Here is a 14,510-nt window from a genome sequence, read left to right on the forward strand (position 1 = left end):
CCCGAAAATAGACAGAAACAAAAATATGGAGAAAAGACACAACATTTCAAAATCCTACAGTGGCAGTTCACCACAGAAAAAGTATATAAATGGAGACACAGCCAATAGACAGAGAGGACAAGACAATACCGGAGTTACTGAAACAGATATCTGTAATCATTTCATCACCATAGCTATTGATAGCAGATAAGTTCCTATTAATTCATTTGAGTCCTCTGAAGCAGACCCAGGATGAAACATCGGCTGACATTGGCTAGGATTTGGACTGTATGTGATCATTTGATTAGCGTTCCTACCTACTAAACATATATTATCATCAGTTTGGAATGTGTCACTAATATCTGTTTCAGATTTAATGATATTGATATTTGGTAAAGCTATTACTTTTAAACTTTACAAAGTTTTATATGTATTTAAACAAAAATGATGTACTGTTGGTTGAATGATAGAGAAGACCTTGTTTGCTGACACCTGTATTGAGATACAGTTCACTTCTGGTACTTAATGATGATTACTTTTGAATAAATATAACTGGTCTCTTTAAGAAAACAATGCTTGTTTCCCTGGTCTGGAAGTAATGAATGCATGAATCATAAATTATCTTATTAAATATCTTTGTATTGGAAATCTTTCAAACAAAATTTGGGTGAATCAAACCCAGTGTTTGCATCTGGTATTTAGAGATTATCCAAAATTATTTGTTAGCTCTTACTGCGATTGCAAAGAAGTTATCTGAATTTTTTCTTTCCATAAAAAATAGAAAATAAAATCAACCAAAAATAAACCTATGTCTCCTCCGTTCAGATTGAATTACTGTTTTCATACAGACTTTTATCTGAAAACTGCCATCCAATTCAAGCTTTAGAAAATGTTTGTGTGCAAAATGAGTTGAAAGAACATCATAACATGTAACCTCCCTCCTAAAAAAACACAGGAACTCTATCTATCATAATTTCATTAGCAAGCATAATATTATTTAACAATAACAAAAAGCAAAAACAGCTAATTGGAGCTACTTTGTTATGAATTTGCTGCCCGCGGGTTTCCCGGCGAGCAGGCACTCACTCCAAGCTGCTTCCTTAAGCGACGCTGCAGGGATGCCGACGTCGGGCCTTCCAGCGCGGCGGGAATCGTGGACTTTGTTGCTGCCTGTGGCCCGGAGGCCGCCTGGACTTGTCCTTTTCACCATGGCTGGAGCCACGGACTTTCTGTCTCCTCTGTGTGGCCAGAATTGCCGCCGACGTTTCCTGCATCTTCGCGGCACTAGGCCGCAAGCCCCGGTCTCACCTGGTGGCTGGAGCCACCCTCGGGGCCTCCTGCAGCGGTGGGAGCCGCTGCCGACGTCGGGGCCTGCATCTCAGGCCAGCCCTGCCTCTTCCTGTGCTGACGTCAGTGCAGGTCACTGTCCGTGGTCCTGCACAAGCTCCTGCTGCTTCCTTAGGCGCCGGCACGCGCCTCTCTGCTAGATTTAAAGGGCCAGACACAGGAAGTATGCTGGCCCTACCTTTAATGGGACTTCCTCTACCAGCCCTATAAAAGGGCTGCTCCGTCAGTCAGTCTTTGCCTTGTATCGGAGTTGCTTCACTCTGGAGGCGCCTCCATCAGGTCTTCTTCGTCTTCTCCATGGAGTTCTTGTTGTCACGCCATGTCAAGTTATGTCTTCGTTGCCTGAGGTCCCTGTCCAGGTGTCCTGGTGTCTCGCCTTGATCCTCCGTTTCCTGATGTTCCAGGTTCCTTGATGTCCTGCTCCTGTGTCTTCGTCTTCATCATCCCTCGGATGATGTTTAGCCCGAGCGTGGACTAGCCTACAGGTGGACGTGTGTCCTGTGCTCCTGAGCCGTCATGTCCTGCCAGCCTTTGTTGGAGCTTCGGACGACAACGGCTCCGTCGTTGGAGTTCTGCTTTGACTGGATCCTTCCCTGCGCTTGTCCCACTCCCAGTGTGGTCTGTGACCAGCCTCCTCGGGTGGTGTAGGGCACACAGTGGGACAGGGTGGTCCTCGACTCAGTTCCGCGGGTGGGCTGAGTAGGGTGCCCTGAGAGACAGTGCCAATGTCCTTCTGCCCAGCTTCTCGTCTCGTCTGGACTTCGTCAGTTCCTCGTCTCGTCCTGGATGCCATTGCATCACTCTTGGCATCATGTCTTGTTCCTGATGTCGTCGCATCGACCCTGGTCTGGGATGCCGTCGCATCGACCACTGGACCGTGATGTCTTCGCATCAGCTTTGGTGTCAAGTCTCCGTCCGTGATGCCGTCTGCATCAGCCTTGGTGTCAAGTCTTCGTCCGCGATGCCGTTGCATCGATCCTGGTGTCAAGTCTTCATCTGTGATGCCATCTGCATCAGCCTTGGTGTCAAGTCTTTGGCCGCGATGCCGTTGCATCGATCCTGCTGTTATATCTTTGTGTCAAGGCCCGTCCGCCCTCGACCTCCGGCCAGGCCTGCTGCTCCATGCTGTTCCATGCAGCAGGTCCGAAAGGGCTCGGAATGTTCGGAGGACCATTCACATTCCAACATCATCTGTTGTTGGCCATGGAAGCTTGCTGGCCTGGCAGAGGGTAAGACTGTCAGACATGGTGGAACACGCCTTCAACCCTCGATACGGTCCTGGATCCGTCTGGGGTCGGGCTGAGGCCCAAGGGTATACTAAAACACCCGAGCGTAACATACTTATAATTTTACAGGAGAATTTTCAAAGGAGTTACACATGTAAATGTAATATTATAGTAACAATTTTCAAAAGCCATTTATCCACATTAAGTGCACTTAACGCAGGAAAAACCTATTAACAATTCAATGACATATATTGTAGCAATTTTCAAAAGCCTACTTGCACAGGCAAAGTGCATCTACACATGTAAAACCCAGTTTTAAGTGTAGAAATGCTCTTGAAAATCAGGGCTATGTGTGACCCTTAAAAAATGTGAAGACAAATCCAAAGGCCTGAAGCAAATGCTGCCACAGATTCTAAGGGAGGCTGATATGCAAAATACCTAGGTATCTTACTAAGGCCTGGATTTATCAAAATGCACTAAATACTGCATGCAATAGGGGTGTGTTTTATGGTAATAGGCAGTTTATCACAATTTGTGCTAATACCTGTGTGAAGCACTATCTTAGTGCAAATTGCAATAACTTTTTTGCATTTTGCGATATGTGCCAGAATTGATGTATTTCCTACATACACCCACTGGAGAAGAGAGAGAGAGAGAAAGAGAGAACCTAGCCATAATGTCCTCATGCTAGATAGGTATTTATATTTCTATGGGAGGCCCACCTAGTCACTTGAGGTGAGGTTTAGGTATTAGTGTAGGGGTTAGGGGCCACTTTGACATTCAAAGTGAGACGTATGAACAAAACAGTGCTCTCTTGTGAAGATTTGATGACCTTCGGAGTGAGGAAACTCACCCAAAGATGAGATTTGTGCAATGTTCTCTCAACCTAGCTTGATGTTACCCAGGTAGAGAGTCCATCAAGCTAGAGAGCACTGTTCTGTTTGTACGTCTCACTTTGAATGTCAAAGTGGCCCCTAACCCCTACACTAATACCTAAACCTCACCTCGAGTCACTAGGTGGGCCTCCCATAAAGATATAAATACCTATCTAGCATGAGGGTATTATGGCTAGTCTCTTTCTCTCTCTCTCTTTCTTTCTCTCTTTCTCCCCAGCAAAAAAACATTACAACCATGATAAAGCCCTCTCACATGGCTTTATGTAAATGAAAAGCTAAAATTTGCATTAAAGCTTGGCCAAAATTCCTGCCCCAATTTTCTCATTTGCATCTCACCAAACATTATGGTGCTTTCGCATGTGTTAATGGCATTTTTTTTGCATGCGAAAATGTACTAAACTGCAAACACTTCAGAAAAATAATTTTTGCATGAAAAATTTAGCAAAATTACCATAAACGTACATACATGCTAAGCTGTGGGAGTTCAACATTAAGGTAGATGATAAAGATTAAAAAGATCCATGGGAGAAATTGCCTATTTGGTACACAAAGTTCATTAATAATGATAAAAAGCATCATATAACCTTACCCCATCCTATTAATGTGAAGCTCCACAAGTACTTGGTGTCTGAGAAGAAAGCCACAAATATCAAGCTGTGCAGGTAGAGGCCTTCTACTAGGATCCAATAATAGTTTGTGGTTAAGAAGTATAGAAACATCACAACTGCAACCTTGCACCCAACCTGTCATAAATAACATCCGGCCACAAAATTAATGTACAGCAAGTACCAGTAATGGGGTATATAGCCTAAGGATAAGGGGGGCAGCATGAAATTCTGTATTTTACAAGGTGAACAATTGCTAGCTTATGGTGCATCCTGAAATACATATGAGTGTACAAAGAAGTGCCAATTAATATATTCTACATATAAAACATTTAACATTTTATGATGGATTTTATATTAATGGAAATTCTCAATACAGAGAAAAGTTAAAAAGAAAAAAATACTGTGCATTATTAGAAATCAATCACATTTATTTTTATTATTGATCAGAATTGCTTAGTATTGTAAACTACTGCCACTGTGCTTGAAATTTAGCTTTGATACACTATAAAATAAAGCATCCAATTTAAATACTGGTATGGGTAGAGGAAATTTGAGCTCGTTAGACTTGTTAAAAAAGTTTTCTAAACATTGAGGCAAACCTTCATTTAATTAACTGAGGACAGTTTATTTTCAAACAAGACAGATGGACATTTTTTTCCCATTTCTATGCAAAAAACTAGAGTTTATGCATATAAATGATTTTGAAAATTAAGTCCAAAGTTGAGAGGAGACCTGCCTTTTAGAATCCCAACTATGTTAAGGGAGAAAACCCTTAATAAAACAGTGTTAGGATGTTTTTTGCAATTATGTACAGAAGATTTCATTTTTGGAAATCAGGAGCTGTATTGAAGAAGGACTGTTTTCCAGGTCAATAACAATATATCAGTCTTGAACAGGGGTGGCCAACTCTGGTCCTCAAGATCCACAAACAGGCCTTGTTTTCAGGATATCCACAGTAAATATGCATGAGAGAGATGTGCATACAAAGGAGGCAGTTTATGTAAATCGATCTCATGCATATTCATGGTGAATATCCTGAAAACCCGATCTTTCTGTGGCCTTTGAGAACCAGAGATGGGCATGACTGGTATAGAAATAGTCCTTCCCTACCAGCAGGTATGTTTAGGTAATGGGAAGAAAACAGTATGGGCCAGATTTTTAATCTTATGCGTGGGGGTTACATTTGTGCATGCTATCCGGCACACCAAATGTACACACAATTTTATAACATGCACGTGCTGCCACGTGCAAGTTATAAAATCCGGGGTCGGCGCGCGCAAGGGGGTACACACCTGTGCATCTTGAGCGCGCCGAGCCCGAGGGGAGCCCCGATGGCTTTCCCCATTCCTTCCAAGGCCGCTCCGAAATCGGAGCGGCCTTGGAGGGAACTTTTCTTTCGGTCCCCCCACCTTCCCCTCTTTTCCCCTATCTAACCCACCCCCCAGCTCTACCTAAATCCCCCCTACCTTATTTTATTTTTTACGCCTGCCTCTTGCAGGCGTACCTTGCGCACGCTGGCCAGCAGCTGGCACGCAAACCTCCGGTGCGGCTGCTGTGCTGGAGGACTCAGAACTGCCCCCGGACCACCCCCAGATCGGGCCATGCCCCTGGCCCTGCCCCACCCTCGGCCTCGCCCCTTTCCCGCCCCTTTTTCAAAGCCCCTGGACATACGTGCGCACGCCGCCGAGCCTAAGCAAAATAGGCTCGGCGTGCTCAGGGGTAGGTTTTCGGGGGTTACACGTGTATATTACGCCTGTAACCCTTTGAAAATCTACCCAAAGTGTACGTGATATTTTCACAAGCAATTGTCCTATTCTCTCCCTCTTAGCCACCCACACAAAAGAGGAGGTATAAAATGTATGGCTGCTTTAAATGTGCATACTTGAAAATAATTTTCAGAGAGAAACTAGCATAAAGTATACATGCTAAAAGTATCTATGAGCATTACAAAAATGGGGGTTATCTGAAAATTGTTCCTAACTGCCTTATAAAAAATTGAAACAATGCACGAAACTGAAAATATTGTGATATTATAAAAGTTTCCTCTGTTTCTTCTGGTGGTAGGAAAGATCACTTATAACTATTACATAACTATTGAGTGCAGTGTCTTCATTAAAGGCAGTTAAGTACCACTGACACCAAAGTACAGCCGCAAAATAATGTTAATGTCAGGAAAAATTGATATCCATGTAAGTAATACTCTGTTCTCTTACCACTTGGTTAACTTTAGGAGAAACTCTGGAACGTTTTAGACCAACCCTAAGGTTTCCCTCACTCTGGATGCTGGTATTGGTCAAGCTCTGCCTATAAAATATGGTTGAGCATATGTAATGGTGTAGTTGTTGTTTTTGATTTTTTGGAATGAGAGAAATAGATATTTCAGTGGACCCTGACAGGCCCCACAGACTGCACTATAGGATAATAAGACTTTGCTCTAACTAGTGACCTCACAGTGTAGGGGGTTAGGGGCCACTTTGACATTCTACGTGACACCTACGAACAGAACAGTGGTCTCTTGTGAAGATTTGCTGGCCTTTGGAGTGAGGAAACTCACTCCAAGATGAGATTTGGGCAAGGTTCTCTCAACCTAGCTTGATGGACTCTCTACCTGGGTAACATCAAGCTAGGTTGAGAGAACATTGCCCAAATCTCATCTTCACAAGAGACCCCTGTTCTGTTCGTAGGTGTCACGTAGAATGTCAAAGTGGCCCCTAACCCCCTACACTCTTACCTAATCCCCACCTCGATTTACTAGGTGGGCCTATCATAGGGATACAAATACCTGCCTATGGGACATGCTATTATGGCCAGTCTCTCTCTCTCTCTCTCTCTCTCTCTCTCTCTCTCTCTCTCTCTCTCTCCCTCTCCTGGGAGCATTAAAAACTGGTCCCCCAGTGGTTGAATGCAGGAAATACAATAGGTCTGGCACTTATCACCTCTTCACACAGGTAATTAGTGCAAATTGCAATAAATGCTACATTAGCATAAAACACACCTCTTTTGCTATCACATGCGGTATTTACCGCATTTTGATAAATCCAGGCCTAAGTGTCCAATTTGAGTACATCTGTGAGAGCAACTGAGGAGAGTGTGAGAAACTGTTCCAGGGTCCCCACCTCCTTCCCCCCCCCCCCCCCCCCCCCCCAGGAAAAACCTTGCATCCCAATGTCAAAGAGATTGTGTAGATGAAGGAAGACTTAGAGGTCCAGGAAGATAATTGGCCATGGGGAATATTGTATGCCCCGGATTCTGAGAGAGCCCCGAAGAGGGGGTTACATCCATTTTAGATGCCACCATAGATAAATAAAATAGAAACAATACATATTTTTGTAAAACATGCCCTCTATTAATGACCAGCTCTATGTATTCATGAGGCAGAAATTAAATGCTGATAGAGAAGTAAAAAGAGTAGAAACTCAAGTTAAACAAATGTGTCTACAAAAGAAAAGGTAACTTTCAAGATTCTAACTAGTACAATCAACTGTCATCTTGGAACAGAACTAAAACAGAAACAGTTGAGTATTTGTTGATTTTTATAATTATATTTTATTAAGAAATTAAAATAATCTCATATTCCAAGAAAATGTATGTAATTTATAGCAAAAACAATATTTTAGTTCCAAATCAGAATCTTAAGAAAATCTCCAGCATGAGCCACAATAAATGGCAAGCTGAAATCTTGTTTTTTACTTACATCCTGCTGCTTTTTTATTTACAAACAAGAAATACAGCTAGAATTCTAATTATTTTAAAGGATAATGTAGATAGCATTGTGACATTTCACAGCATGTCATCACATGGAACTCCATCAGGTAAAATGGGGCTACTTTAAGAGATACTATGAGATAATGGCAATCGTAAGATATCCATACATTGGCTTTTCAGTTAGGAAAAGCCTTTAATTGCTTAGGGAAACACAATGTAGGCTTTTTTTTCTTTAAATTAACTTACATATTGTGACTTGTCCGGTACAGGAGTCATTAAAATAGTTCCAAAGTCATTCATCATAAGAGAGTCCAACTCTTCCATTCCAATGTGAGAGTATACCACTTTGTCTTTGATAAAGATACTGACAGCTCGCAGCATGAATGAGACAAATAAGTGCATGTGGATGTAATTCCTGGTGCAATGCAGTCTCCTGCAGGGAGTACATAATTTAGATAAATGTACAAAGTCACATGTGTTATGCAAAAATGTTAATAGAATATAAAACTAAGCAAATATGTGAAGGTTACAATCTCAGGGACTTGTAATGTGATAGTAAGGTGGAACACAACTGGAAAACAATCATAGGGAAGTGTTGCTGGGAGACAACACACAAGTGAAAACAAATGAAAAAGCTATTGAATGTAAGCTATGGTTTCATTTGTATTACATAGCACTTGATGTTTGGACTAGGGAAATTAACTTGACCTCTAGCACAAGACATTAGGGTTTTGTCAAATAGCAGCAGATTGAAAGAGAAAGGTATTTGCTTGGAAAATAGAACAGTTTGCTCACTATCTAGCAAAAGATATTTAGACCAAATAGAAGAGATGGTCTGCAAAGACACTCAGTGTATGTATTGCATTTTTCACCCCCAAACCCAACCCAAATTTGCATGTGCCTTTTACATTCATGCCACACAGCTCCAATCATTTTTATGGGATCTTTTTTAGGGCAAGGTTTCTTTTCCTTATATTCTACTTATCTTTCTCTTGCTTTAACATTTTTTCTTGCTGTAGTCTCTATTGATGAGCCCGAGTCAGATTAGAGCTGAAAGACTGACAAGAGAATGTTTTTGGCTAACTTTTGACTGAACAGGCTACTCATCTTCGACATGTGAGTTTGACTTATTTCTAGAGATGAAATAGCTTACAGATAATATTGGTCCTGGCTAATGGCTTCTTCCAGAGGATAGCATCAATCAATCCTCTATCTCCAGATGTATTAACTCTTTCTTAGGAGCTATGATGGCCTACATCTTCCAATCTGTTCAGTTGCCCTTTAGTACTCATAACAATTATATTTCTTCTCATCAGAATCAAAACTTTTCATTGTTCCCATCTTCTATTTGTCTGGAGTATTATGAGGAAGGCACTTAGTCCATGACATCAGAAGACTGGAGAAACAAAGGATGCCCCATATATCTTTTAATCTCCAAATTTAAAGGCCAAATTACTAATCCATAGTATTTACCATGGATTAGAGGCTCATTTTGCAAAATTTTGCTAGGTGTGCTAATGAATTTTGAACTCATTAACATGTGTAGCCAAATTGTATGAGAAATTATTTGCACATTGCTGTAACCAGGAACTTCACACATTCTCAGTCATGGAAATGGGCAAAGCTGGCCCAAGAGCCATTCACCAGATCACAATGTTAAAGGAGCCTTATTGTCCATGTGAAACATCCCCTTCTCTATGGCCCCACTTGAATGTATCAAAAAATTACTGATGGTCCAGTAGACCCAACTTATGATGACTGTCGACCGTGGATTGCCCCAGTATCAGAAGAATCAAATCCAGGTGGCTGATGGTAGACGATCTTCCAGCTATGCCAGTCGCTATCCATTTGGGTAGAGCCCTCAGGTGCTGGTGGCTGGAAAGGCATGAGAAATGGGGGACAGCACCCAATATGAGCAAGAGGACTGGAATGGAACGAGGAGTTAGAACAAATCAGGAATCCAGGAACAGGAAGAAGATTAGGCAGGATCGCTGAAAGTAGAACCTGGAGAGGAAGAAGTCTTTTGGACACAGGAATAGAGACAGAGTACGTGGACTGGAAAGTAGAACCAAGCTTTGGCAGTTGACTGAAGAAACTGCTTCAGTATAAATGCAAGTCTATACAGAAAACAAGATGGCCTCAGAAAGGAAGTGAGGGGCACAGGTTAGATAGTCCAAACAGCTCACAATACCACCTGCAGGCTGGAGGAGAATTTGGCAACAGATCTTTACAGTACTTTCCCTTCAAGGATGGCCTCCAAATGGCCCTTTGCATTGTTTTGCAAGATATTTCTTCAAAAGACAAGGTGCATGGAAGGCAGATGCATCAACCCCTTCTAATGGACCAGCTGAGAGGAGATACAATGCGGCACTCTGCCATAGATTTGAATAGGAAACACAAACAAATGAGAGAACCATTTTTTTTTCATTGTGGGACCCCTCCATTTGTTTTGGTTGGCCATGAATAAAACAAAAATGGACTATGTCATTGTGTTTTACTCATTCATTTGAAACAAATGCACATCCCTAAAAGTTCATCCTACAGGTGGATTATTTAGAAATAGACTTGGGGGATGATACTATCCCAGAATAGGTATGAGTGTGGGGCAGGGAGTGAAGAGCAGTTGTCTTCTTAAGTAGAAAACTATTCTAAAGAAAAACATTACAACTTGATAGAGAAAGACAGTTGGCAGTAAAATGAGCGATAATCATTGAAGTATAATTTATAGGATACAACTTTCACCTAAATGATAGACCATGTCCCATTATCATGGTGTAACAATATGAAGACCACCAATCAGTTAATCATATGTGGGTACCTCTAACTCCAGTCATATGACATCAAAATACACTAACTGGATTAGGAGCCACAATCAAAATTTAAATTTTATTTCTGAAAGAGGAGAAGACCATACATTGGTCAAATGTCCCATGATATGCTCTGTAGTAAAGGAGGCATGTGATGGGATTTTATACTCCACACAGTAAGAGGCAGGCTAAGATACACTGGTAAACACATTTCTGGGAACATTTTGTTTCCTCTACAACCTTTGGTGAAACAAATAGATTTTAATAAGCTGAACACAACTATGCATTTATTATGTCTGTATTATGTACCGTTTGCCAGAAAAGTGTGATATACATTAAGCATTGTTATGTGTCTGTAGCGGTATAAGCTATAATGGCAATGTTGGCACCAGAAACACCAGAAATAGTCAGTTATATGATCTTTCTGTTCCCTCCATATCATCGGAATGGCAAACGGCATGGATGGTCGCACACCTTTCAGCCAAACGCACAGACTACTGGCACAAGATGCTCTGTACTGGTCACCAATTTTGCACCCAAAGTATAACTCATATGCCTTCTTAATGAGTGCAGTCATACTCCTTTTCTGTACTTTCAGAGTAAACTCACCACAGATGTAACAAAACATGTCACGGCTATTACGACATTGGCGCGACATTTCATAAAGTATATGAAATTAAGTCCACAAGCTTTAAAATCAACAGTTTTAGCGATACGATTCACTCATTCACACAGATGTTGCATAGAAGACTACTCATTGCTGCTTCTTATATAAGGTTGCATTGTCATGGAAACAAGTTGGAATCTTGCAGCCGAGCTGGGGCTTGCCCGAGCAATTTCTGGCATGATCAGGCAGAGTTTCTTGGTGTATTTTTTAAAAAAGTTAGTCTCTGTTATATGTTACGTTGCTTATGGCCGTCAAAAATATGACATGAATTTTAAAAATCATAAAAACTACTGTCCAGCAAAGTATATATAAGTGAGATGTTTTAAAATTTCACAATTTCACAATTATTGTAACACAAATTTGGCTGTTTCTCAAAAACCTTACGTGATGTGCAAATTTCGAAGTAATATCTGTGATCAGCATCAACAAATCTATTTGGAACACCAAAATGTCTGAAGGAAATAAAAACTTTGTTTACCAGTGATATCAGTTATATAGCCATTAAGGGACACATTCAGCACGCAAAAGAATCCCCCGGGGGTGAAGGTAGAATAAGGCAAAATGAAAGTGCTATCATAAGAATGAAAAAGACCCCTGGGGTGAAATCCTATGGTGAGGGAGAGCCAGGACTCAAAGCCCACTCCCAAAACTTTCTATACAAAACATAGGGACATCTGTATTTAGCTTCTAGCTATTTTTCCATGAGCATGGCCACTATGTTTCCTCCACCCCCATTCCCTATTCCATTTGTACATGATGTTTTCTGGATGAGACAAAGCAAAAAAGGATGATGGAGGGAGATAAAGTGTATTCTATACTTTCTGGAATCATTTCCACCTAGCTACTCTTTGAACTGGATGGATTTAATCATGATTCATTTCTGCTGAATATATGGGCGGATTTTAAATGCCCTGCCCATGTAAATCCGGACGGATTTACGCGAGCAGGGCCCTCGCACGCCGGCGCGCCTATTTTGCATAGGCCGCCGGCGTGCGCAGAGCCCCGGGACGCGTGTAAGTCCCGGGGCTTTTAAAAAGGGGCGTGTCGGGGTGTCGCCAAATGATGTGGAGTTTCGGGGGCGTGACATGGCGTTTGGTGGGCGGGCCCGGGGGCATGGCGCCGGCCCGGGGGCATTCCGGGGGCGTGGCCACACCCTCCGGAACAGCCCCCGGGTCGGGTCTTGGCACACTAGCAGCCCGCTGGTGCGCGCGGATTTACGTCTGCCTCTTGAAGGCGTAAATCCATGGATAAAGGTGTGGGGGGGGGGGGGTTTAGGTAGGGGAAGGGAGGGGAAGGTGAGGGGAGGGCGGAAGAAAGTTCCCTCCGAGGCCGCTCCAATTTCGGAGCGGCCTCGGAGGGAATGGAGGCAGGCTGTGCGGCTCGGCACGCGCAGGCTGCCCAAAATCGGCAGCCTTGCGCGTGCCGATCACGGATTTTATAAGATACATGCGGCTACGCGCGTATCTTATAAAATCCAGCGTACTTTTGTTTGCGCCTGGTGCGCGAACAAAAGTACGCGATCGCGCTATTTTTTAAAATCTACCGCAATATGAACATATTGCAAGATCAATATCTTTACCTGTACATAATTACCCTGAGGTTTTGATTTTGTAGTACAAATGAGTTGCTAATATTTGACATTACATTGTCAAATGTTCAAGCTTTCACCAATAAATGAAATGTATTTAAAATGGTTGTTCCTGTTCATACCCCAGATCAGTCCAGTCTCCTGGGTTTTGCCTCCCTGCCAGCAGATGGAGACAGAGAAGAAAAGCTGTACTGACACTGTTACTTAACAAATCTGCAGCTTCTTTTATGCATGTGGACTATATTTTGAATACAGTATTTAGTTCTATTCCATGAGGTTTGATTCCTGATGTATATTTGCAACCTTGTGAGATTATTGGATGCTTTACATTTTTGTATCAGTCTCACAATTGCTTACCTGAAATAACCAATAATAAAAATAGCCACGGCCAGAGAGCAGAAGGATACAGCGTATCCAACAGTGTATGTGACATAGAGTCTCTCAAAGAACTCATTCTGGAAAGGAGAGAGAATAATTGGGATGCAAATTAAATATATCACATAACTGAATTCTAGCTCATATTTCCCAGTTCAGTTTTCTATTAATTATATGACCTATACAAAGGTGATCCTTAATGGCTGCCTATAGGCATCTCCCATTGTCTTCCATAAAAACTGAGATGTGCACATTATCCTATGGCAAAAATGAATCATGTTTGCATTCATGGAATTTCTACAGATTTCCTAATGGTGTATTTTAGTGCATTTCAGCTGAATTCTGTGATATTTTGTGGATTTTCATAGAAATGCATACATTTCTGCAGCAAAGCCTGCAGAATTCTAAAGATATCTCTGGCATTCTGTGGAATTTATCAGTATTGTGCTGATTTCCTCCTAATTTTTCCATCAGCCAGCTATGGTAAAAATTCTTCAAATTTAGTGGAACTTAAAGAGTTTCTGTAGAATTTCTTGCATACTAAAATCTTCAAGTTTCACGCATCTCTATATATAGATGAATTACTTCTATGAATTTTGCATAGAGCCATTAGAATAACTGACATTAGATGCACCTGCACTGTACCATGTACTATGTAATGCTTTGCCTATTTTTATACTTACCTTAAATTCATATGTAGAACCAAAAGAAAACTTTCCCCCTATATAATAAAAGGAAATGCAGTATAGTGATCTTGCACTTATGAGTCAAAATATTTCTTAAGGATTTGAATTTAAAACCCTAGGTTGACAGAGCAATCATCTTAGAGGTGCAATTTCCCTATGCCTTAGTTTACATCCATTTGCTAAACTAAAAAGGGGCATTCCCAGAGGCATCTTTAGGCCTGGGGAATAAAGTGCACATGCAGATATGAATTTTCAAAGCTGCATGCATTCTTCTCTTCCTTCACTTTTGCCCACAGAATAAGAAGATGCAAAGCTCACAATCACCAGATATCTACGTAAGCAAATTTTATCACCGGCGACGCACGTAAAGCCCCGGGACGCATGTAAGTCCCGGGGCAGGGTGGAGCGTGGCCAGAGGCCTTCACATGGCTGCTGTGTCAGGGATCGCGCACTGGCAGTCGGCCAGCACGCGCAACTTACTTCAGCCCCAGGGCTGAACTAAGTTTTAAAACAAAAAAAAGAAGAAAAAGGTAGGGGGGAAGGGCGGAGGAAGTAGGGGAAGGGAAGGGTAGATGGGGTGGGGGTAGGGACCTTCCGAGGCCACTCCGATTTTGGAGTGGCCTGGG

At 42.0% G+C, this 14,510-nt stretch overlaps 1 protein-coding gene across 1 annotated transcript in view; it reads right to left on the reverse strand.

Moving 5' to 3' along the window:
• The window catches only part of PTH2R (parathyroid hormone 2 receptor), a 161,807-nt gene that overhangs the window by 102,330 nt on the left and 44,967 nt on the right, over positions 1-14,510 (reverse strand). The window contains exons 7-9 of the mRNA XM_029607921.1: positions 13,181-13,278; positions 8,008-8,194; positions 4,038-4,191 (exon numbers count right to left, since the gene is read on the reverse strand). Coding sequence (XP_029463781.1) covers positions 4,038-4,191; positions 8,008-8,194; positions 13,181-13,278 — 439 coding nt within the window. The remainder of the gene's footprint in view (positions 1-4,037; positions 4,192-8,007; positions 8,195-13,180; positions 13,279-14,510) is intronic.

Source organism: Rhinatrema bivittatum, chromosome 6 (genome assembly GCF_901001135.1).
Source record: "Rhinatrema bivittatum chromosome 6, aRhiBiv1.1, whole genome shotgun sequence".
In the NCBI taxonomy this organism is placed as follows: domain Eukaryota; kingdom Metazoa; phylum Chordata; class Amphibia; order Gymnophiona; family Rhinatrematidae; genus Rhinatrema; species Rhinatrema bivittatum.